General features: G+C 45.3%; 1 protein-coding gene across 4 annotated transcripts in view; it reads right to left on the reverse strand.

Moving 5' to 3' along the window:
* The window catches only part of PDE6A (phosphodiesterase 6A), a 43,883-nt gene extending 18,183 nt beyond the window's left edge, over positions 1-25,700 (reverse strand). For 3 of the 4 annotated variants that reach the window (XM_087816081.1, XM_087816080.1, XM_087816079.1), the window contains exons 1-8: positions 25,227-25,700; positions 18,202-18,354; positions 17,429-17,518; positions 16,680-16,820; positions 14,227-14,301; positions 8,257-8,321; positions 4,432-4,498; positions 2,311-2,358 (exon numbers count right to left, since the gene is read on the reverse strand). In XM_087816081.1, coding sequence (XP_087672207.1) covers positions 2,311-2,358; positions 4,432-4,498; positions 8,257-8,321; positions 14,227-14,301; positions 16,680-16,820; positions 17,429-17,518; positions 18,202-18,354; positions 25,227-25,700 — 1,113 coding nt within the window. The remainder of the gene's footprint in view (positions 1-2,310; positions 2,359-4,431; positions 4,499-8,256; positions 8,322-14,226; positions 14,302-16,679; positions 16,821-17,428; positions 17,519-18,201; positions 18,355-25,226) is intronic. The other variant, XM_087816082.1, reaches the window with a different exon arrangement.
* Between the last annotated feature and the right edge of the window lie 630 nt (positions 25,701-26,330).

Genomic DNA, 26,330 nt, shown 5'->3' on the forward strand with positions numbered 1-26,330 from the left:
TCTATAGATGGGGACAGTAGTAAGAGTATGTGCTTCATGGAACCAGTGAGAAAATAGAGGTGATATTTCTTGGTCAACCATAAGGTGCCCATTGGGAGTCCCTTCTCATCTGTCTGAGCCTTACTTTCATCATTTATAAAATGGGGATCACTGGACTATATCATTTCTAGATTCTGCCCACTGAGTCATCAAATATTTATCAAATATCTTGTGCAAAGAACTGACATCTTATAATGTGCAAAGAACTGAGTTAGAGGCTGGGGAAACTAAGACAAATAAGGCACAGATGTCCTCAGGTGGCTCATAATCTGGAAAGTAAATGAGCAATTACATTGCGTGTGGGAAGTTCTTTATGATACAAAGGGAGCCAGGGAGGGAAGAAAGTCAAGGAAGGCTTCCTGGAGTTGGAGAATCTTCTAGTTCAAAAGTTCTAAGATTCTTATAGTGGTAAGATGATAATTGTTATTAGTTAAGTAACACTGGAACCCAGCACCTGGTGGGAGAGTGTCCCCAGAGGAATACAGAACGCCCCTCAAAGAGCACAGGGCTGTAGTCAGGGAATGAGTTCAAGGGCTGCCTTTTCCCCGACTCTTTACCTAGACTTCAGGGAATCTTGTCCCTATGAAGGCCATGATAAGGGAACATATTTTATTGAAAGTGAAATGGTAAAACATTAAAGATTTTGAAGCAGGGACGTTACTTGATATTACCTATGTTTTTGAAAAAAATTACTCATGTGACTTTACGGAGGATGAGTGGGATGGGGAAGACTGGAATCTAAAAACAAGATCAGATTTGATTTGTTGATGTGGGGAAACTGTAATCCATCAGATGACTTGGGTAAAAACCACGTTCTGCCTGGTTATAATCAGGGTAACGACTCTCAGTAGCAGTTTGGGCTTGTTGCGCTGATATGGTCAAAATGGCAAGGCGAGACATGAAATTTTAACTTAGGAGTATGTTCCCTCTGAGCACTTTTGTAATGTTCTTTAAGGAGTAAAAAATAATTCACTAATTTTCCTAGTAGTGGGGGTTGCCCCCCCCTTTTTTAAAGAGGGAAGTTGAATTAGGTTTTTAAAAAATATATATCTTTATTGATTTCAGAGAGAGGAAGGGAGAGGGGGAGAGAGATAGAAACATCAATGATCAGAGAGTCATTGATTGGCTGCCTCCTGCACGCCCCCGACTGGGGATCGAGCCCACAACCCGGGCATGTGCCCTGACCAGGAATTGAACTGTGATCTCCTGGATCCAAGGTCAATGCTCAACTGCTGAGCCATGCCCAGCTGGGCTCCTCTTCTTAATGATTTCCTGATTGCTAAAGATTTGTTTTTCATATGCTTAGTATGGGAAATTCAAATATTGACAGGACACCTAGAGCTGAAGAGGTCAGGAAGTATAAAATCTCACCTCTGACCAAAAGAAGACAATATTTTTCTGAAAGGAATTAGCCTAAAAGACAAGGAAGGCTCATACAACACGAAGGGTGATACACTAACAGAGAGGAAAATTCCTTGGCATGGCCTTCAGGCTCTGCGTGATCTGGCCTCTGTCTATATCTCCCGCTCCTCACCTCATCAGTCCCTCACTCAGAGTCGCTGGCCTATCTAGTTTCTTCCAATAAGACTTCTCTTTCTTGAAATCTTTCCTTTCTTTACTGCCAAATATAATGTCTCAAGGACACATTCCTTGAGTCTTCTCAGGTTAAGTCAGCCCCATCCCCACCCCGAGAGATTTCCTCCTCTATTCCTTGTGCCTTGTCCTGACCAGCCTCTCCCTCCATGTGATCAGAGCTCCCCGGAGACAAAGCCCACGCCTGCCTGGTTCACCACTGTAACCAGGGTAGCACTGTGCCTATATGCCTGGCACAGAGCATACCCTTCATAAACATTTGTGAAGGAGACATACAAAATCAACTGGAATACTAAACAATATTTCATGAAAATCCCAAGGAAGCAGAAATAATATTCAGCCAGGGGAAATAAAATAAAACTTCATTGAAATTTCATAGCAGCTGAGGCTGTCATTGAAGGGCAGAGGGGATTTGGGCAGAACATGACGGCTGGAGAAAGAACAGCATGAGCAAAGGTCCTGAGGCCAGAAACCAAAGGGTATGAATGTTTAAACAGAATGGGACCTTGGAATTCCACCAAATGAACTCCCTCCACGTCCATGGGCACATGGCCTTCTTCCACTCGTGTTTCCACGTTGTTGAGACTGCTTTCCAATACAGTAGATGGATTCTAATATGTTCTAATCTTTCAGGGGGAAAGTGTCATGTGACTAATAGAGAAAGTAAAAATGACCTACCTGGAAGTCAAAGAAGTCCTCCGCAGGTGCATTCATGATGTTACAAATCTGAACGCCATTAAGAGGGATAATGGAGCTATTATTAGACTTGACAGAGTACCAGGCAAAGCAATGCGTGCTGTTTCCAAAACACCGCATCCTTGCCCAAGGCATTTACGTCATCAGGTAGACGTGCGCAAGGCGGCTTTGAATTATTCACTGAGGCTACTGGACAGAAAGGCTACCTTACAAACATTACCTCTCAGTCACTTTGCTCCTGCGTCATTTCCAAGCTTTGAAAAAGTAATGGTTACAAGTTGTCGTTATTAAGAGCTGTATGTACAGTATCCTGTTTTGCTCTTCTCCTTTTGCTGCAGATTTGGGTTGTGTCCTGGTTTTTTTTTTTCTTTTTATGGACATAAATAATGCTATTCTAAGCATCTTTGAATCAATTACATGTGGCTTCTGTTTTGTTTGTTTTCCCAGGAGGGAGATTTTCCTTGCTTGGGGTATAAACGGCCAAGTAGGACACTGAATATTCAACCACATGTTGCACTGTGTTCCACTGCACAGAGCTGTAGCTCTGCGGTATGTTGCCAGGCTCCTCTCCTGAAGATCGGACCACCTTACCTACCGTGCAGATGGCACTTACCCGGTCCCTCCAGAGCCCTCCTGTGGGGCCACCGTGTACAGTTGTGTAGCGTGTGTGCTGCACAAAGGCTTATGGCTGAGGGGACGCTGGGAGTTGAAATTCTGTCTGGTCCTGACTTGCGGAGCCATGTCCCCAGCCTTTCTCTTCTCATCATTGAGAAGGGACAGATTTTTCTAGTTCTCAAAAAAGGCATCATATGAACTTGCAGCGACCCTGCCTGTCCCAATGGGCCTGACCACCCTATGGACCACCCAGAGGGCGAGCTGTCCCTGCTCCTTTGAGAACTGCCCACCCACTGCTCCATCCCTCGGGCCTCTCCTTGGACCAATTCCATCAGTTGCTGTTATTTTCTCCTGACCTATGACCTCTCCGAGGGTTCTTTCCCCTTAGCCCATGAGCATGCTTGAGTCTCTCCCATCTTTTTTTTAAATATATCTTTATTGATTTCAGAGAGAGGAAGGGAGAGGGGGAGAGAGAGTTGAAACATCAATGATGAGAGAGTCATTGATCGGCCTCCTCCTGCACGCCCCCGACTGGGAATCGAGCCTGCAATCCGGGCATGTGCCCTGAAGGGGGATTGAACCCCGATCTCCTGGATCCTAGGTTGATGCTCAACCGCTGAGCCACGCCCGGCAGGCAAGTCTCTCCCATCTTTGACAATGAAACCCTCCCTTGGCCCAGTGCTCTCTGCTGCAACCATCCAGGCCTTTCCCTCTTCTCTCGCATCTCTGCCTTCTCATTACCCCTCCACGCCTCAGCAGACTCCCCCTGGTTTCTGGCCTCACCTCAACACCAGATCTCCTCTCAGCGGGCACACTAGTGACCTAACTGCCAAACCCAATGGGGTTTTCATTCTTAGCTCACAGATCACTTTTGTTGCATTTGGCTGTCTCTCTTCTTGTTGAAGCTTTTTACTTCCTTGGTTTCCATTTTATTTCCTATGCTCTCCTAAGTCTTCAGACACCTCCTTCTGTTTCTGTGCGTGCTTGGGGAATGATTTAGGGGTAACCAGGCTCAAATAGGGGGGTGATGTGCCACTAACAGACACGACCCTTCTCTCTGGAGCAGGGGGTGCTCTCACTCCACCCTGAGTGGGTGGTACATGGTGGGAGGCAGAGCTTCTGAGTTCTGCTGTCCATGGTGTGGCTGGAAATGTGGCCGAGATGAGGGGTTGGAAGCGGCAGCTAAGTCTCTGGCAGGAGAGGTTGGGATTTAGTCCGTGGCGAACCTGGAAGACCAGCCAGTCACGACTTTGTCTCTGACATATGCATAAGTATCTTTGTCAGTGAGACTATTTCCATGTATCATATTTTCTCAAATGTCAATTTTCTGTTCATCTCCTTGGACAAACTCTCAAGTGAATTGAGAAACGAGAGCATCAGGCTTTTATACATCACACTTCTCATCATTTCCCCCCCTCTCTTGATCTGAAATCCTTCCACTCCTCCACCTGATTTAAAACTCTCCCCCATCAAAGTTGTATTACTTACCAGGCCATTTTGGGCAACGTAAGTGGGGAGACCACTTGCTAAAGCCCAGTGGTCAGGAGGTGGATTCCTGTAAAGGCCAAAGACAAATGGTAACTTTTGCTGTAGGAACAGTTGGACTAAAAACTTGAATCAGGTACTTTGCCCTCCTTCCACACAATGGCTGCTCCTCGCACCTGCTTACGTTCACTAGACCTGAATGAGTCCCAAATCTCACTAAGCATCTTAACGTCCAATTTAGACACTGGAGCCAGAGTGATAACTACATTTTATTGATTGCACACTGAGTTTGACTATCCAAGAAAAGAGACAACATTCATTCAACAGATTGTTATTGGCAGCTGAGCAAAAATGGATAGCATCATTTCTCTCCATTAAGGCTTATGTAGAGAGAGTTAATACCATAGAGAGAGTGGGAAAACTCCTCCATGGTGAGCTCCCACCACATACCAAGCACTAAGCGAGGTGCTTTACATGCTTATTTATCCCTCACAACAATATTACAATTTTTAGCATTGTTATCTTTTACTTGTTTACTGTGAGGAAAAATATATATGTAGAAAAATTCATTACAATCTTCATCAATCATTTGAAACTTAACATCCATGAAACCATATCCACCTCAAGAACAACCTTGTCCATACCTTGGAAGCCCCTGACCAGCCCCTCCAATGACAGCCTTCTCCCTGACCGACCCCAAAGATAACCATTGTTCTGACATTATATGTGAAATTCTTGCTTTTCTATAGTTTTACCATCTAAGTATGCTTTCCAGTATTCTCTAGTTTAATTTTGCCTGTTTTTCAACTTCCTTTGGATGGAATCATACAATATATATTATTTCATTTGGCTTCTTTTCATGTTGCTATAATTCATTCTTTTTATTCAATTGGAGTTTTCTCTTGTATGATTGTAACACAATTTATCCATTCAACTATTGGTCGACATTCCCTCTCAGTTTGGGGCTCATAGAAATAGTGATGCTATGACCTATCTGATGTATGTGTGCTCTCAATTCTACATGGTACATGCCTAAGAGTAGAAGTGCTAGGTCATAAGATGTGCATATCTTCAACTTTACCAGATAAGGCCAAACTGTTTTCTAAAGTGGTTGTACCAATTTGCACTCCCATCAGCTGTATATTAGAGTTTTCTTTGCTCCACATCTCTGTCAATACTTAGCATTTTCAAACATTAAAAAATATTCTTTTTAGGAGATTAAGAAAATTCTCTTCTATGAGGATAATTACATCATGTTTCTTTTAATGTGGCAAATTGTATTGATTGATCTTTTAAATGTCAAACCAACCTTGCATTCCTGGAATAAACCCAATTGGGTCATGAAGTATAATCCTTTTTAGTTATTACTTGCTAAAATTTTATTTAGGATATTTTCATCTATGCTCACAGTTGAGCTTGGTCGGCATTTTCTTTTTCATACAGCCCTTGTTGGGTTTGGGTATCAAGTTTATAATAGCTATTCCCCCCCCCCCCATTCTCTTGGATACTTTGTATAAGAATTGTTTTATTTCTTCCATAAGTATTTAGTAGAACTCACCCCTGAAGACATCTGGGCCTGTAGCATCCTTGTAGGAAGGTATCGATTTATTTTATTGCTATAAGACTATTATGGTTTTTTATTTCTTCTTGATTTGTATTTAGTAGGTTTTCTTTTGCTAAGAAGTTGCCTATTTCAACTATATTTAAAATATTTTTGGCATAATATCACCCTATTATCTTTGTAACATCTGTATCATTGTAGCTATCATCCCCCCTTTTCATTCCTGATACAGCTCATTTGACTATTTTTCTTATTTGGTCTTGCCAGAAATTTTGTCAATTTTATTAATCTGTTCAAGGAACAAACTTTTGGCATTTGTTTATCATTTACCTTTTGCTATTTCATTAACTTCTGGGCTTTTCTTTATTATTTTCTTTGGATTTATTTTTGTGCCTGCTTGTTGTTAATTTCTTGAGCTGATGTGGTGAATTGCTTCTGTTTGTCACTCTAGATCTACTTGCCAGCCTGTTCCTCTGGGTCCCAGGAGGCCAATGTGTCTATGGCTCATCAATAGGGCTCCTGGCCGCCTAGCTTCTGGCTGAGTTTGGCCCAGTGGGGAGACCTGGCCAAAGACTGGAGAAAGGTAGAGCAGCGAGGTCAGGTTACTTATTTCCCTGGGTCCCCCCCCAGCAAGGTTGCTTTGGTTTTGGTTCACTAAGTTCCTTGACTGAAGGGCACGGCTTCTCTCAAGGTGCCCTGCTCTACATGACTCTTTCTCCTCCCAGGACCTAGATACATCTCTTTGGGCCCAAGAGTGGTCACAACAACATCACTACTAGCACATTATCTTGGGGCTTCCTTCACTTCACCCACACCTCTGTAATTGGTTCCTTTGTAAATAATCCCTCCTTGAATTACCCTAATTTGAATATGACACCTCTTATCTGTTAAGAACATGACTGATAGAGGTGGGTACATAGTTCATTATTTCTCAGCTTTTACTCTTTTTTAATATGTATATTTAAGGCTGGAAATTTCACCTTCAGCATGATTTTACTTCACCACATAGGTTTTGGTATGAACTATCTTCATTATTTTATAGTCCAGAGTGTACCCTAACCTCCACTGACTTACTCTTTTACCCGTGGGTTAGTTGGGAGTGCATTCCTTTTTCCCCCCAGAAGAATATTTTCTACTTGCGTATGAGGATTTTTAAAATTAGATTTTTATTATTGTTTGTTACTTGTGTTACTCAAATATTCTATATTCTATATTTGCTTTTTTAGTCTGTTCCTCTTATCAGTTAGCACACATGAATTTGTTATCTTATATTTCTGTCAGCTTTTTCTTTTTCCTCTTTTGAGGCCCTCTGCTATAGTTACATCAGATTTCTTTTGACTGATATTTGCATGTGTACCTTTTTTTCACTCTTTTACTCTCAACCTCTCTGTATTCTTATCTTTTAGACCCGTCTCTTGTAAACAGGACCTAGAGTATTCCTTCATTTCTAGGAAGTTATCAGTTCTTTGAAAAACTATATTTTATATGCAACGGAGAAAGATAAAATGCTCCCAATTAATCTGTAACGCAATTCTTTTTGAACTTATAATTATTACTTTAGTAATGTCAACACAGCTCTTTTAGAGTTTAGATGTAGATTTTTAACAGAATTTATACCCTTTTCCTGTCTTTTTGTGCCACTCAAAGCAACTTTGGTTTCGGTGCTGCGTCATCGCATAATCTCTTTAAGTCACTTTATATGGCGATTAAATTCAGTGTGGGTACAACCGATCCTGCATGAAGCTGAGCTGCGGGCGTAGCAGCGTGAGCGGTCGAGCCGAGTCCTCGCCCGGGCAGGCGCGCAGCGGCACTGACCGCCGTCGGGGCAGCAGCAGCCGCGCAGGCTCGCGGATTCTATTTCCGAAAAGTCAAAAAGTAGAAAACAGCGTACCTCAGGATCTGTGAAAGGGGAGAGGTTTCTTACTTGTCCAACACGGCAACATTTGTCATTAACTGGAACATTCAGTTGATATGTATCTAAAGTAATTTGTGGTGTATTTAGATTGAAATAGCATCCTAATGGTCACTTTGTATTTTGTGCACCTGCTCTATGTTCTTCCTAAACTTTTATTTTGCCTAATATCTCCTGGTCTGATAAAGCATTTACTTACTTACTTACTTATCAAATCCCCCCGTTAGTTTGGACGGCACACACCCCAGCAGCCGTTCAGAATGTCTACAAATATTCTGACTCTCGCTTCCCTTGGGGACCCCGAGAGGGTGGCATTCCCTGTCCCCTTGAAGTTCGGTGTGGTCGTGTGACTTACGGGATTACTTTGATGTCTTCCTTGCCATGCAGGATGTAGTCGATGACCTTGTAAAAGTTGATTTCCTAGGCAAAAGAGAGAGAGAAATATATGCGTTCAGCGTCTGAGCCAGAGCTTCCGCAGGAGCGTGCCCCTGAGGCGGGCCTCGTTTCCTCTCTGTGCCCCGCGGTTTTCTGGAAGCCCCGGCCTGACTCTCCCAGGGTGCGCCGGGCTGCCTGCGAGGCTCAGTGTCCTCAGCTGGCTCTCAGGCTTTAGCGTGTTCCTCCTTAGGCCCAGCTCGCGGTGGCCAAGCAGCGGCTGGGATCTGGGGCTGGGAAGAAGGATGGGACGTGTTCCACGGGGATCTGGAAGTTGAGCCCAAGAAGGAGGAGAGAGGGAGAGACTGCTGCTGGAGTCTAGGGAGAAAAAGAGGTTGAAAGGAGGCTTCTGTCCCATTTAGAATCATTGTCAACCGAGTCATCCTCCATGCAGGACTCAGCTCTGTGGTCACGGCCCCCTTTCTCATTCATTCCTGCCGCCCAGCTGCTCTCTTTGAATTGTCAGCTCTTTCCGACCTGTCTTCCCAATCACGCCTCGTGCCTTCTAACTCACTTTCCACCTCTTTCATTTCTCCCACCTCCTTGCACCATTAAAACTCCCGATCTCTCAGAATAGATCTGTTTAATTACGCGACTTCCTCACATACAGTTGGATACTGACACAGCTCCTTTCCCTCAGCTCTCCAGGGAAAGCGCCATTACCTTATCAGGTAGCAAGCATTCAAAAATGCGGAGACTGAAATGCGAGGAGAGGAAAGGACTCATTTATAGTGAGCCAGGACCAGACCTTGACTTTTATGCTCAGAGCTCATTCTGCTATGTCACCTAAGGCTAATAGCTTAATTAAATAGTGTTTTACTCTCTGCATCACTCTCACCTAGAACAGGGGCGTTCAAAGTGGGGCCCCTGGACTGATACTTGTCTGTAAACTATTTGTTGCTGTTCCACGATGATAGGAAAACAGAAACCGAGAGTCGGCAGTTAGAAACTTACAGCAGTATGGCTGAGTTAAGTTAGGTCTCTTGAAACTAATAAAAAATGGAGGGGAGGGGCTGACACTTTGTATGTCTTTTTTAAATTTTTATTTTTCTAGTTATATATTTTAGCACATTTTAAAAAGTATCAGCTCAAAATGGATTAGAAATATGCAAAGATCACAGTTCCTTTACTACAGATATTTTGAGAAGTGGAGCTCTGGACACTGTCATGTAGAAACCTGGGCCCTACCCAAGTCTCCTGACTCAGAACCTTCACAAAGAAAACTTCCTGATCCAGTCAAGGGTGTCTGAAGGTCCACCTGGTTGACAGGCGATCATGACCTCCTTCAGCCCACGCGGGGGAGGCTCTGCTCTTCAGTGACCAGCGTTGGCAGCAGCAACAGTGACGGAACCCTTCCAGGAGGCACACTCTGGCTAATCAGGAGGCAGAAGCCTGAGCTCTTCCAAGGATGTCCGCTGCCCCAGGGTAGACATGAGCTCCCTCGAGCACGAAGCGTCCAAGGAGAGAGAGACTCGATGAACCCCACAGCTTGATGAAATGGAGCTAAGAATAGCTCTAGAGTGAAGACTTATGCTCTACTCTTGGTTTGAGTATGTGGACTCTCTGGGCCTCAGTTTCCCCAGCCGTGAAATCAGTGGTGTGTGTTTGTTGTTGCTGTTAAGCAGCAGAACTCTTTCCCCAAACAAGGCCTGGGATCTAGTCATAAAGGGCAGATGAAAGCAGAGCTGCCCTAATGGCAGCAGAGTTGGGGACAGAGATCCTCATTGCTATTCTCTCTCATTCCCTTTCCTGTCCTCCCTCCCCCATCAGCCCCTGGCCAGGGCAGCCACTGTGGAAGTCTAGGGTTCTAAGATAATCAGAGAAATTTAAAAACTGGACTAGAGCATCCCTAAAGGCCCTCCCAGCTATGATTCTGAGACTGTGGCTGGACAGTTAGCAATATCCCTCAAAGGTTAAAATGCACACATTCTTTGACCCAGGGATTCTGCTTGTAGTGAGTAACGAATCCTATAGATAAACTCCCAATGTGGGTAAAAGCATTGTTTGCCCTATCCAGGGGTCTCAGTCAGACTGTTTTAAAAAGACTGGAGACAACCTAATGGCCATCATTTTGTGTGCGTGGTTCTATTACACTTATTAAATAATGGGTTTTCACAGGTGGCTTTTTAAATAATCCAGGAAGGGGGAGAAGGGAAAGGGTGACACAGTTGAAGATCCCTTTCCCTCATACATAGCTGGTTTCATGTCAGCAACTGGCCAATCCTGGCTCAGAAGGAGGCAGCAAGAATCCAAAAAAGGTGGAGGGGGAGGCTCCAGGAGAACAAACAGCAAGACTTACACCCCCCCACCCCCACCCCCGCCCTCCAAGCAAACTGCATGCCTGAGTACACTGGCCACTCTGCATGTCTCCAGAATGATGGAGCTATATGTGTGCTGATAAAAAAGATGCTAAAATATGGTCGAGCAGGAAAAGTAAGGCACAAAACAGATCATCCCATGTGTAGAGGGTGGTAATGGTGCAATGCATATCTATAGCCAGGAGTATCTGGATATCCACAGACACTCCTGAAAAGGTGGACTGCAGGCAGTGTCTGCCTCAGGAGGCTGCATTTCCGTGGTGTCCCTTCTGTACGGTGTGAACTTCTCACTGTGCTCATGCATTGCTTATTCGGTAAACATAAACAAATTGTGCTAAGAACATTTTTAAAACGTGCAGTTGGACCCTGTAGGCAGTTCCGGAAAGCAAAGGTGGCTGCTTTAGCTGCTGGGGCTTTGGTGGAGCTAAGTTTCCACCTGGGAGAAGGGGGGGCTGACTTCTATGACCTTCTCAACCTTCTGCAGGTCTTTGCTGCAGGCTCATCTGTCCCTGGGCCTGGGCTGCTCACTGCTCTCCCAGGCAAGCTGCCTGTCCTATCCAGGGTGTTCACGAGACCCCTTTAGAAAGGTTAGAAATGGACGTGGGTGTTTTTTTTTTAAACCTACAGAGAATTAATTTGCTTTCACAGAAAGCAACAAAAAAGTCAGTGTACCCTAGGTAAATAGGGCTTTTTCCGCATTCTAGCTCAGTTAAGTTGCCTTCAAGGCCATATTCATGAAGGAATTCGCCAGCCTTTGGAAAATCAAAACTAGGCCATCAATGAGCACCTTTGTTACCTTCCACCTGAGCAGCTAAGGCTATGACACAAGGGCCTTTGAAAGAGCCACAAATATAGCCATAGGCAGATCATTGTGCATGGAAATGTACTAGTTTTAAAACAAGTGCTATTTTTCCCCATAAATCCTAATCAGCCTGTATAACTTTTTAATAATCAACACACACACACATTTTTAAAAGGAAGTGAAGTGAGGGGCAGCTGCTGTTGGGGAGCCTTAGACCCAAGATTTGGGGAGAGGTTAATTGGTCAAAATCCAGACAAAAGCTCTATTTTTAATATAAAAGTGAGGCAGATAAAGTAAGGGAGTGATGTTAGAGGACAACCGGGAATGTTAAAAAGCATGACTGCAATGTCAGTTACCAGAAAGAAAAGCATCCTGCGTTTGAATCAGTGCAAATTATTTGACCCCTCCCAACCTCCATCTCCTCAGCTGCTAAGTGGGGAAGGTGAGGGTGCCTCCTTCATAAGCTCATGGAGAAGGAGAAGTTACATAGTCTAGGTACAGTGCCCAGCAGATAGTGAGATTCAGCCCACGGAGCCATGATGACTGGTGTGCCTACTGTGTGTCAGCCCCTGATTCGCTTTAGTTTCCACAGCCCTACTGGGTCAGCTTGATGACCCAGATGGCACAGATGAGGAAGGTGAGGCTTGGAGAGGTTCCTTAAAGCCACAGAATTAGCTGGTGAAGCAGAGATCTGAACTTGGACTTTTTTTTCTCTCCAAGCCCATGCTCTTTCCAGAACATCCACTTTTGGCCAATCCCGTCCTGCTGTGTCTGGGCCCTAGCTTGGGCCTATGTGTGCCATCCTCACCAGCTGTGTCAAGACCTGGAACTGATTTTGGGGATGAGTTCAGTGACAGCTTCCTCTAGACGGGAAAACGGAAGGCCCAAGGGACTATCTGGCCAAGCTCACCTTACAAGTTAGCAACCAACCAAATCCAAAGTCCTTTGCCTTCTGGCCCTTTCCATCTCAGTGTAATGACTCATAGCCTTGCAAGGACTGACTGAGCCCTTGCTACCTGAGATGAGAAGGGCTTAGGGAAAGAAAAGTCTGAACCATTACTGTGCTAATTACCTCAGTGAAACCAAAACGTCTTGAATTGATCAAATGATGGGCAGCTCTTCCTGGGCTGGCGCTCAGTGAGAAATATCCTGTTCAGTTCAATCTTAAAGATCGGGGTACTCGAGGATGAACAGCCAGGTAACTTAGAGCCGGACATTTCTCTGGCCATCCTAGAGTTAGAGATGACCTCTGATCTCGGCTTAGCTCAGATTGCTGAATATCAAAGCAGCCAAGGAAACTGACGTTAGTTGAAGCTGGTGGTGTCTGAAAGCCATGGTGATCTCTACTGTAGTTCTTTCCCTTCTAAATTTCCAGAAGATACAAGTCCAGCTCATATTTTGGAGGAAAAAGTCATAACACGTCAGCCATGCCAACATGAAAAGCTGTACTTAAAAAGGAAAAGGGTAGCCAAATCATTTGTGATAGTAGTACAGGATGCAATCCTTGAAGACTGTCTCCCCAAATGAAATTATGAACTTGTATGGGTAAAAGAATAGTTTGAAACTGGATGACAGCAGACTATAAAGGTCATTTTGGATAAAGCACAGCAGAACATGTGGATTTCTAAGTTGAGATCTCTTCTGGAGTATAAATAAAGCTCAGAGGCAAGGGTGTTTATTTTGAATTTCCAAAGTATGAATTGACTAAATAAAGTCTGTTACATATACACACACACACACCCCTTTATTTTGGTTAGGGTTAGGGCTGGCTGGGTGGGATCAAGCCTCCCAGCAGAAATTGACCTACCATTCAGATAAGCTAAAAGGGCTTGTGGGACGAGCACTGGATTAAAACGCAGTTCAGGGCATGACTCTGCTGCTTACCTATCCCGTGTGACCTCAACGGAGGTTATTTAGTCATTCCACAGGTTCTATAGGCCATTTGAGTACCCGGTCTGTTTACCTTGGATCATTTCCCCATTTCCACACATATCATTTCAGCTTCTCTAAAGTGTTTGTGCCTCGTCTCGAATAAAAGCAATGGTATGAGACCAGTGGTCATGAACTCGAATGCCCAGAGGCCTGACAGAAACAAAAATGTGAGCAGGGGACCAGGTGTTCACAGGAGGGGACTGTGGCAAACTGGAGAGCTCAGGCCACATTCTAAGGAGGTAGCTACTGCTCAGCTCCAAATAAATTTACCCTGTGGGATTGTGGGCCCAGATTTGACTGATCTACCTTTCTAAAAGAAACTGAGGATATAAGTATTTATGGGAAATAGCTTGACTTTTTAAGAGCGAAGCTACCAATTCAATTCTTTTAAGTAAAAAGATAGGTTTTTAAATATATGCAGCCAAACAAGTTTATTTATTCACTGGAATTGACCTTTGGCTACCAATTTACACACTCTCAATGAGATATTAAGGATATTTCCAGGTCTAATTGTCTACACTCTGAACTCCTGCTGGGTAGATTCTTGAGCAGTTGCTTAACCTTTCAGGGGTTATGTTCTCCTTTGCGGAATGAGAATTTTGAATCCTTCTTGGCCAACCCCACTAGGTTACTGTGAAATTCTGACAAAATATTTAAAACACCTTGTACATTACAGGACTTGGCAATAGTGAGAAATTATAACTTTAAGGGAGACAACCCAACCCAGAGAAGATAAATACCCAAGTATAAAAATAAAAAAAAGTCAGCAGTTTGCATAGTACTTTACATTTGCATTTCATTAAACATTTTATCATATTGAGCAGGCCAGAGAAAAACCTACCCTTCCATCTGGAGTCCTGGGACCAGTGTACGGTGGAGCCTCACCCATCAGGACTGGCCACACGTCAAAGAATTCCTAGGAATGAAGAAAACAATAATTACATGTCTTGAAAATACATGATGGGAGGTTTAGCTAAAACAGTGTTCTTTGCAATATCATTTATAATAGTGAAAATTTAGAAACAACCTCAGTGTCCAATAAGGAGGGGACTTATTAAATCGTATTATAGTACCTACAGTAACAAAGCATTAACAATTGATTTTCTCTGGGTGATTGGAATGAGACTATAATTTATGTAGCAATTATTCCATAGTAAATTGTATTGCTTTTGTAATCAGGAAAAAAAATATATTTTTTCCAAATAAGAAAGAAAAAACAATGGTGCCAAATAGAGACAGATAGATTTGTATCTGAGATTCAACATGAAAGATGACACCTGGCAAAGATGGGGACAGAAAGAAGAGAGCAAAAGGCCAACAAAGGTGCTGCACCATCATCCAGGCTCAGGAGAAACCAGCTGGGACACTGCATGCAACAGGCTCCTCCCTGCCGCTCCCCAGCTGGTTTCCTGCTGAACACGGAGCTACACAGCTGGCATGGGGTCGAGCCTGGGCCTGGCGAAGGAGGCCTCTGCCGTCCAGTGCCCTCTCTGTTCATTTGCTAATTTTTAGGGACCCTGATAGATTAGTGCTGGGTTATTGTGAATAGTATGCCAAGCTTCCTTCTCTTGGCCTCTCTCTTATTTGACCAATTTTGTCACGGAGTTTTGCCTATTCTAATACCTCCCAGAGGACAAGAAGAGGGAGTCAGATTTTTCTTGACTGCTGACGAGAGGATGAAATTCAATTCTGGGTGAAACATGAACTGGGGCCCCACCTGAACCCCAGAACATGCTAGCTGCTAGGTATACAGAGATGGACAAGACACGATTTGTGCCCTGGAGGAACTTACAGCCTCATGGAAGAAAGAAGCAAGGACTCGAGTGACTATAATAAGGTGGATGGGCTAAGAACCAAAACAGCAATGGAAGGAGAACACCAATGTTAGAGGAGCCCGGAAGGACAAGTACTCTGGGCTGGCACTATCTGAGTCAGACACTGAGAGGCTCTGAAGATGGTCCCGAGGAGAAGCAGAAGTCATCGGCAAGAGGTTGGTGGAAAAAGGGGCATGTTTATGCCTGCTTCCTCCCTCCCACCCTCTTTCTTTTATTTTTAAACAGCTTGGTTGAGATATAATTCACATATCATACAGTTCACCCAGTTAAAGTGTATAATTCAGTGGCTTTATTGACTTCTTTCATAATGTCCATAGCTCGGGTAAGAGCTTAGCTCCCTGGGCAATAAGTTCTCAGAGTGATTGTATGCGGTCCAACCGCCTCTAATTGCGAGGGTGTTCCATGTTCCAGGGATCACTAAGTTGGAATATTCCTGTTGAAATGTGACTTCACCCTTTCAGAGGATGTTTAAAGAAACAGGGGGTAGAAGGCTGCAGCATAGAGCAAGTAGCCTGCACCTGGGGGCAGATCCTTTAAGGTGCAAACTGGGCACCTTAGGATGGAGTCTTCTGATCAGCCACTCAGAAATGCTTTTGATTTAAAAAAGAACCATTCATTTGTATGAATTCATGCATATGCTACTTTCTGAAGGATTATCAAAGGGTTTGTTGCTACACCAGATCTAAGATTTTTTTCCAACCCCAAATTCTGCAATTCATTTATTCATTCAACCAAATACTGGCAGAGTCTCCATTGCTCTGTGCACTGCGCTCAGCACAACAAGGCATTAAAGTGAAACCGACAGGAATCCTGTACCTTGGACCTTTGGGATAGGAAATCACAAATCTAAATAACTCTGGAAATCTGTTCCAAGGCAGAAAACGATTAGGACGCAAAGACAGAGAAAGAGCAATGTGAGAGTTAGCTCGGGAAAATCGAGCTGGAAAACAGCGCTAGGGGCCTTACAGGCTCTTCCTCCTTGGCCAGTGTATCTGGGACAATCCTGGCCCCTGAGCACCCGGAGGGACCAGGCCTAAGCATTTGCCTCCACTTCACTGCCTGGGTCAGTCCTGGGCTCTCCAAACCATAGGAGAGGCTTTTGCCTTTGGGCTAATTCTGAGAATTCCTGAAGTTGGCAACTTTCTTCTTTCTGGACTTTCACCCCGCATAGAAACTTCCTTATCACTCACCTGCACCAACTCTTCGAGCCTTCTTCTCATGTACACGCGCTTTTCTAGCAGGCTAGGGGAGAGACAGGTTGTTTTCACTCGCCTGTGCCCTAGGTTAACTTTCCCCCTTTAAATGTCGGTGCTCCTCTCTTCGGTAGAAAACAATGAAAACTTTCCACAGCTGTGCACACTCTGCCAGCCTCTGCCCCGTGCAGCTGGAAGGGCCGCCACGCCTGGCTCCTCTCGGTGCCTATGGAACGTGTTCTTGGAAAGGGCCGCTCCTTTCTCACCTTCTGCTTGGTCATGTCTAAGAGCCCCACGGAGTATCTGTCGCAGTTGAGGAAGGCTCGGACCGTGTACAGGGCTTTGTGGAACTGTCTCTCGATGTCCGTAAGCTCTTCAAAGACTTTGCTCCCAGACCACAGCAGTATCTGAAGAAAGCGCAAAACACAGGCAAAGGGTCTGAGGCACAAAGCGGCAGCTCCCCGAGCTATAGAATAATGGCAACTCTGCCAGGTTCTCTAGAGTTTATCTCATTTCACCCTCACAGCGCTGAGCTGGAGACGAGGTAATTCTCCCCCTTTTACAGACATAGAAACTGAGGTTCAGGGAGGTGAAATAACTGGCTGCTTATAACTCTTTCCATTTCTTTGATCTCATAGGTTGTTAAAGAGAATAACAATAACACACATCAACTGAGCACAAGTGCTCTACACACATCATCTCATTTACTATACAATAATCTTTTGAGGGTGGAAACATAATGATCCCCACTTTTCAAATGGGGAGATTGAAGCTTGGCAAGAATAAGTGGTTTGCTCAGGGTCTTAGATCTAATAAGGGATTCAAATCCAAGTGATCTGACTTGAAAACTTGTGCACATAATCACTCTGGAATAGAGCTTTTTAAACACCCACTTCCTCCTGATGCCAGGGGCATTGGGAGGAGACTGTGTGCTGGTTCCCAGGCACTTTTATCACCACCTGCCTCTCCTGCCTGATTATATCAATGCATCGTTCCCTTGAGCCAAACCCCTTACCTGGCCCCGCCGAGTCTCACAGTTGTGCAGGTAACTCAGGTGGAACACCTTCATAATTAGATTTGCGAAATTGAGGTACTTGAGAAGAATCTGAAAATCAAAGAGCATGTGGGGAAATAGGTGAGAAAGAGAAATCCCTCCTCTGGCCACTTCTACCGTCAGCAAATGCTAGAATGTTTTAAAAGCTTCATCAGAGGCAGTGTGAGCAGATGGAGCGTGGAACGCTGACTCATAACATGCTGCATTATAAGAGTAAAACTCACAGAATGTAGAATGTCAATGTCGATGGGGGTGGATTAATGAAAAATAGCTACTATTTATTGAGTTTGCAGTGCCTGGGATGGGTCATTTAGGTATGTTATCCTATTTGATCACCACAAGTACCCGAGAGATGAAGACAGTAAAATAATCCTGATTTTAAAACTGTTTATGTTAAAGCCCAGGAATCAGACACCCAGCTAAGGAAAACCCCACGTCAATATTTCTTACAAAACCCCTCCACAAAAACAGAGGTTCAGGCAAATTAAGTAACTTGCCCAAGTCAAACAGCTAGGTGCTAGCAGAGCCAGAACAATCATCCCTACATTCCTGGCTCCAAAGCCCAAAGCCTTAACCATGACCCTGCCCTGCCTCCCTCAGAGAGAGTTTCAGGCCAGCTGCTCTGTCTTACAGATGGGGAAACCGAGGCCAAGCCAAATAGCAAGGTTCAGAAGACTTCATGAGCTGGGAGAATGGGCTAGCGTGGCCAACCCAGCAGTTTCTAAAGCACTTACCTCTTCATCGCTCTTGGTGAAGTGGGGCCCATCCACTTTGTTCACAGCCATGATTATGGCCACCACGTCCTTCCCATTCATGATGGGGGAAGCCAAGATGTTCTTGGTCTGGTACTCTGTGAGGGTGTCCACGAAGTCACAGAAGTGTTCATCCTGAAAGAAGGCAGAGAGAAAAGCATGGGTGGGCAGATGAAGGGCAAAGACAAAACATCCCAGAGCCCCAGGTGCCCATGGTAGGGGCGGGGTGAGGGGGCTCACTGTTCTCTGTTGACAAGAGAATGGAGATATGTCCTCCGTCTCCTTCTGCAGGGCAAGGCAATCAGAGAGAATTTCTGCCCTGGAGACCCCTAGAGTCTAGTAGAAGAAGAAAGTCTGAGATTGAACCTACTAAGGGCTATGGAGGAGATGAGAGCACGTGGGAGCCTGGGATGGGGGCGTGAGGACTTGACTTTGCCTGGGGAGGGAGGTTTAGAGAAGGATCTCTTGAGGTGATGACAGTTAAGCCCAGAATAGAAACTTGACTGAGAAGAAGACCTTGGTGAGTGTAATAATCATAGTCGCTAGCAGGCATCGTTCCTGGCACTTCAGCTGCATCATCTCACTTTAATCTTCCCAATAACCTAGGAGATGGGGACCATTAGTGCCCCATCTTATGGTAGGGAAAACTGAAACTCGAGAAGGGTAACTTTACTTGTTACTTGTGTGCTTGACTCCTAAAACCTGCCCTTGACTCCGCTGCCTTTTGGGAAAGCCAGGATAAGGTTAGACCTGGGTTCCGGTCATTGAACAAAAGAATGTGTTACTTTCAGCTTTTTTGACAGTCCAATTCTAGCACCAGTGGATAGCAGTCCAATGGATATCCCCATTCTACAAATCTTAATGGGAGCCCCGCTATGCCTCAGGCCTTATGCTAAACACTAGAAATTCAGGGGAGACTAAAATTCAGGCCAGTTCATTGATAGATCCATAATAGTGATACAGGGCCTAGGGGTTGGCTCAAAGTTGTGAGAGTACAGAGGAGCACCCCTCCCACCCTCCATCCCTAAAGCAGCCTGGGAGACCAGTATAGGGCAGCGCAGTCTGTGTGGTCAGAAAGAGGAGACAGATCCTGAATTGTTGTCTTAAATCCAAAAGAATCCACCTTTCTGTTTCCTGGTAGCACTGGAAGGTTTACCAACTGTCAGTATTGCTTGGGGCACATGCCAGCCCAGGCATGCCCAGTTCATGCTGTTCTGAGAATGGAAATGTACTTCACCGAGCCAGTTCGGAGAGCTTTGCAAGAAATGGCTGTGCAGAATCTTTCCCACGATTCAGAAATTCAAAGTGAGATTTTCCACATCTTTGGATTTCTTCCAGGCGGACTGAGATGAAATGAACTGGCCGCGGCATGGCTGCCAATGAAGCTGTTTCAAACCAGGTGACGGGTAAAGGAGTTAAGAGAAGCCTGCCCTGCTGTCCTTGAATTAATTAGCATTGGCAGATTAAACAAAGCCTCTAAAGAGGCATTAGCCGCAAAGCATTTTCCGTGTCCTTCTCTAAGGACACTGATGTGTCCCGGAACCCTAGTCTGGGTGGGGTGTGCTCAGTTCGTTTCATGGGGTCCGCTCAGTCTTGCAATAGCCACTTCGCCTCTACCAGGGAAAGCAATACTTGGGCCTCCCCGGCATCTGAGAAGGCAAAAGCAGGGGGCTGGCAGACAGAAAGATCAGTGTGGCTGAAGCACAGGGAGGGACAGGGAGAGTGGAGGGCAAGGGAATTAGAGACATGGGCAGGGCCTGCCCGGCAGGGCCGCGGAGGCCACTGTACAGGGTTTAGATTTTATTCCAGTGCAATGCAACACTGCCTCTCATTTCCAGATTACTCAATTCCTGTTTTTCAATGTTCACAGTGCCAAGCTCCACTGTGTCCCATGATGAGATCTACTATTTACTGAATAATAGTGATGTACTAGGCCCAGAGCCAGGTAACTTACATATATTTTCTCCTTAACTCTCACATCAACCTGTCACCTAGAACTGTCACTTTCCCTGTTCTACAGATAACTCCCTTGCTGGCAAGTGGTATGGCCACTTTGTTCATTCACTGATACTCTGATTCATTCATTCATTCATTCATTCATTCATTCATTCATTCATTCATTCATATTTGCTGAGCACTGGCTCTGCGAGAGGCATTGGATATGCTGAGACTAGTAAGAAAGATGAGGTTGTCCCCATCGGGCTCTCACAGAATAGTGGGGACATCATGTAAAAACATGAACCCACAATTCAAATCATGATGTAGGATGCCTCATGGGATGAATGGTACCCTGGAGCCCCAGGGAGGGAGAGACTTATTCTCTGAGTGGCTTCAGGGGCCAATCAATACATTGTAAGTAGCTGAAACCTCTCCAGGCCTCAGTTTCCTCTTTGGTATAGACAGAGTGTTGGACAGGCTATCCTTGAAGTTTCTTTCTGATCTAGGGTGCTGGGTTCCCAGTCTCATGGAAAGAGAGGGAGAGCAGGAAAGCAGGACAACAGATGTAAGACTCTTTGAAATGACAGTGCTCTCAGGTTCAGTCTTCAGAAATGGGACTTGTCAGTGTCTCGGGAAAGCTGTTTTCCTTTACTGTCACATGGCTACCACATTCCTTATGCCACTCCTGCAACCAGATGTGTGCGTGTTTTCTCCACCACTGACCAGTTCTCCAACACCAGCTGAGTGTCCTACAATTCAGTTCAGTTCTGACACTATCTACCTGGAGCCAGCATCAGGTCCCGTAAGTTAAGGGTTCAGTCCCATAAGTCTGCCCCCACTTCAGACCCCCATAGTAAGTCCCAGGGTGTCACCTGTGCTTCTGACTGAGTTCCCATGACCCTGTCCTTGGGTTGGATAATTTGCTAGAATAGCTCACAGAACTCAGGGAAACACTTAGGTTTACAGGTTTGTTATATAATAAAGGATCCAGATGAACAGGCACGTAAAGAAATACATAGAGCAAGGCCTGGGAGGGTCCTGAGCATGGAAGCTTCTGTCCTCATAAAGCTGAGGTGGGCCACCCTTGAGGCATGAGGATGTATGTGTTCACCAACTCAGAAGCTTTCTACAGCTAGTACTTTTAGGATTTTTATGGAGCCCTCAGTATGTAGGCATGATTGATTATACTCCATTTCTAACCCCTCTCCCCTTTCTGGAAAATGGAGGGTGGGGATGAAAGCATCTAGTTCAAACATCTAATCATGGCTTTTTGGTGAATAGACCCCATCCTGGAGCCCACCAAGAATTGTCTCATTAGAAGAAAAGCACACCTACCACCCAGGAAATTCCAAGGGATTTAGGAGCTCCATGTCAGATGCTCCTAACACTCAGGGAATTACAAAGGTCTTGGGAGCTCTGTGTCAGGAACAAATACCAAATGTATCTTTCGGATTATAGAGCACAACATCACCATCCACTAGAAAAGAGCCATCATTTATTCACTCACTCAATAATCTGTACTGAGTGCCCATGCTGTCCCAGGCACTGAACTAGGTGCCAGAAACCAGTGGTAAATAAGACAAGAGGAGACAGTCCTCATGCTTTCCTAATAGGAGAAAGGGTAAAGAATTAATATGTGCCCTGACTGGTAACTCAGTTTGTTGGGTGCCATCCCATGCACTATTGAGTTGCTGGTTCAATTCCAGATTAAGGCACATGCCTGGGTTGCTGGCTTGATCCCCAGTGGGGGCCTGCAGGAGGCAGCTGATCAATCGATGTTCTGCTCTCACATCCATGTTTCTCTTTCTCTCTCCCTCTCCCTTCCTCTCTCTATAAAAATCAATAAAAATAGTTTTTTTAAAAAGAAAGAAATGAATTTATCTCAGGGTTCAGATGGCCACTGTCTGCAAAAAACAAAATTTGATAAATACCAGTCCTTAAAAAAAAGAATTAATATGCAAACAGATACTGAATGGCAAAGAGGGTTGCCAGATTTAGCAGATAAACACAGATGCCTAGTTACATTTGAATTTCAGGTGAGTAAATAATTTTTTAGTATAAGTGTGTCCTAAATATTGCAAAGACTTACTTATACTAAAATACTATTCTTTGTTTACATAATAAATGAAACTGGGCATCCTGTATTTATCTGGCAATCCTGATGGCAAGCCTTCCTGAGAAGGCCCAAGGATGAGCAGGGGTATGCTAGGGCATGGGAACCACATCACAACCCTGGGAATCCTCCATTCATGGCTTCAAACTCCACAGATGCCAGGATTGTGACCATTTCCCAGGTGTATGAGGGCACTGAGGCTCAGAGGGTCACTTAGGTTTAGGGACAACTGAGACCCCAGCCTATACCATCTTCCTTCGCCTTCTCCCACCAACCCCCAGTCACTGTCAGAGCCCCCAAAAGAGTAAGATTTCTCTAGAAGGAACAACAGAAGTAAACACATGCAAATGCCAAGTACACAAGGATTGCTGGCCTGGACTGACTTCATCCCAGGCCTGGGTCACCAGCCAGGGAGACTGCCCAAGGCTGGAAAATTTCCAGAGAAACATAGGCCTGACTTCTTGGGCTTGAACAGGACATGGCAGGCCATCCCTTAGCACAGGGCTCAGCAAACCCTTGGACTGGGATCTTTCAAATCAGAGAACTTTCCTAAACCCTCAGTCCTGCAACATCAGAGTCTGGAGGAGCTCTGGGCACCTCCGTTCTCTGTTTTTCCTATAAATAGAATCTAAATCGAAAGCTCCAGAAGGGCACTACTGGATTCTTCTCCAAATCCCATGCAGACCAGGTATAGCATCCATCCCAACAACAACGAAACAGGAATAATAGTAACAAGAAGCAGAAGCTGCCACTGTGAGCCACTATCATGTTCCCAGAACCTTGCTAGATGAGAAATAATCCTCTTGTTCAATCCTACAGCAGCACGGAGAAATAGGTATTCTCACCCCATTTTATAAATTAGGAAGTGAGCCCTGACAAGCCACACAATGTGCCAAGGCCATGTTCTTAGAAAGTGACTGAGTCATGATTTACACCCAGATCGGACCTCAAAGCTCAACATCTTCACTTTCTGCCGTATAATGTGAAGTGACCTTTGGTGCACGGCACCTAGCCCAGTGCCGTCGTTTTCTAGATAAGGAGGCCTGTAGCACAGCGGGGCAGTGAAGAGTGCCCGAGTTCAAATCCCCACTCCGCCACTTTCTAGCTGCATGACTCTCAGCAAGTTACTTAACTAGCTTTCTGGGTTTCAGTTTCATCTTCTGTAAAGCAGGTATAATCTGAGTATGTCATAAACCTGTGACAATTCATGTTGGCTACAATTAAAGTCTAGAGAGACTTGAAGGGAGAACATACTCCAATCCAGTTACAGGTGAGTCCCCGGGAAAGCTCCCTGGGTGCAGAACCATTAGCCCTCACCCTGGATGTCCAAGGGGAGGCGAGGAAGAGGGAGATTCTATGGGAGGTCCAGCCCAGTGTGTTTCAAAGAAAACTGTCTCCCACACAGGCCCAAGTTCATGCTCCTTGACCTGCCAAGGAACCCAAGTCAAGAAGATGACGCATTTGAATTCTGCATCTATGGACATGAAGTCCTGGCTCTGCCCTAACTCCTTAGTGACTTTGAGCAAGGCCCTTCTCAAGCTCTCCTAGCTTCAGGCTTCTCATTCATCAAAGAAATTCAGTTGGATGAGATGATCTCTGAAGCCCCCTCCCTCGCCTCCTTTAACCTTAAAATTTTTAATCTGAAGTAAGGTCAGAGGTCAGGTGAGCACAAAGACAAAAATATCCAAGATAGAGCTTGGAAATAGCTGAGCACAGGCTCCTGTTTTGTCCAGTACAGCAATAAATGAGGCCTGCATGGACCTTGCCATCATGGGGCAAACATTCTTTCAGGTGAAACAGATGCAAAAGGAATTAGAGCTGACCTTGAACAACATGGGTTTGAACTGTGTGGGTCCACTTATGCATGGATTTTTAAAACCCATGCAGTTCAAACCGTATTGTTCAAGGGTCAGCTGTAATTATGGCATAATTACTTGACTGTGAGTCTTTTGTGCCAAGTGTTTACTGAGCATCTGCTTTGTGCCAGACATTTGCTGGATCCTGGGTCCCAAGATAAAGTAGAGAATAAGGCAGGCATGGTCCCTGGCTCCAGGGCTTATTTATTGTGATAACTGGTGTTAGGAAGGAGACTGTAACAGAGGGACCTGGGATGGCCTCCCTGTGGAAGTGACGTTTAAGCTGAGGTCTGAAGCTTGGCCCTGGCAGAGGGCTATGGGGAGAACTTCACTTAAGGGATTTGCTCCAGGAGATCAAAGCAGTCTTTGTCAGAGCTGCTAGTAGGATCCTACAGAACACTGGACTCTTAGATGAAAGAGCCAGCTACTCAACAAGTGATCAACGCTAACATTTCCAGTAGTGAGGCAGACTGTCATCCTGCCTCCTGATTTAACATAGGAAGAAAAACACCACATCACCTCTGTGATATCCTGCCAGAAACACATAATCTGAATCTAATCATGAAAGCGTGTCAGACAAGCCCAGATGGAGGGATATTCCTGTAAAATATTTGGCCTGTACCCTCCAAAAATATCTGCACTGAGACAATTGGCCAAATGGAATATGACTGTTTATTAGATAATAGCATTGTGTCACTGTGACATTTCCTGGATTTCATCATTGTGCTGTGGGTGTGTAAGATCTGTCCTTGTTTTGGAAACACGCAGCGAAGTGCCCAGGATTAAAAGGGCATGTTGTCTGTGATTGACCCCCAAATGGATCAGAAAAACTGGAGACATGAAGCAAATGCCGCAATATGTAAACAATTGGTGAATTTAGGTGAAAGAGATAGTTCTTTGTACTATTTTTAAAGCTCAACTGTTAAATTTCCCCCCCCAAAAATAAAATGTCATAAATAAATAAGTAAATAAATAAATAAAGAGAAGCACCAAGTCATCACCAGCCCAGTCTTGGTGGCCAGCAGCTTCCGACCCCACTGGCGCCCCAGGACCCCATGGAAAATGCCTCCCCGCCCTCCCTCTCATGGGGAAGAGGGTACCTCTCCTGTGTTGGGGACGTTGATGAGCTTTTTAGAGTGTGCCACGTGGCCCACCACACCCATGTCCAGGGGGAACACAATCTCCGAGTCGGGCACCACCAGGCACTCCTCCAGGGCAGCATCTTTGTGGACGTTGAAGAGCCGCGTGGCCAGCTCGGCGATGCCATTTCGGGCCCTGTGCATGAACAGGCTCATGCGGTCTGCCTGCAGGAGGAAGCACAGCTTCTTCATGACATTGAAGATGCATTTCTCGGCCTGCAAGTTCTCCTGGAAGTCCCGCAGGAGGTCGAAGATGATTTCGCTCTCCTCCACGCTGCTCAGCGGGTGGTAGCTGCTGAAGTCCACGGCCGCCTCCTTGGCCCCCAGCAGGTCCGAGATGACCTTCGCTCGGTAGCGGAGGTTATAGTACTCTTTGGCAAAGCCGACATTCAAGTCCAGGAACTTCTCCACCTCCTCTGCTGTCACCTCACCCATGGCCGGGGAGTCCGATGGTGACGTCTGCGGAGGGGCTGAGACTGGCCTTCTAAGGACAGTTTTGCCGTCTGTGGCAAAACTGAGTCAGGATGTGCTCTACTCCACCTTCTCTGGGTCTTGTCTGCAAATCTCACAGATATGGCTGCAGAGAACAGGGAGTGAGCTTGGGAGATTAAATCATTAATATTCCCCAAGGATTATTATGAGGATTATGAGGATCAGAGTGTTCCGGATGCTGCTGGGCCCCAGATGGGAGAAGGTGAGAGTTCTCTTTTCACCTTGGTCCACTAATAACTGAGAAGAGATTTCTGCCCAGGGCTGGAAGTGAGCTCAACTAAAGAGGGGCCTATTACTGTGGATGTTTTCTCTGCCCTGCATGGTGTTTTTCAACAGCTGACACAGAATCCTACATTTACTACTTAGATTTGTTTGGCTTCTCTTGGAGAATCGCAAGCTCTAAGAACTGTTCTCTTTCCTCCACAGCAGGAATGATTCCAACTGAGAGGGCCGGCCCACTCAGCTCCCATCCGCCAGCCCCTCACCCTACCCTGCAGGCCCCCTTCCCCAGGGCCTCCTAATTTGGGGCTTCATGTTGCACGCTCACCACTCAGCCTGCTTCTCTTGTGTACA

This window comes from Miniopterus natalensis, chromosome 4 (assembly GCF_054644295.1).
Source record: "Miniopterus natalensis isolate mMinNat1 chromosome 4, mMinNat1.hap1, whole genome shotgun sequence".
Lineage (NCBI taxonomy): Eukaryota > Metazoa > Chordata > Mammalia > Chiroptera > Miniopteridae > Miniopterus > Miniopterus natalensis.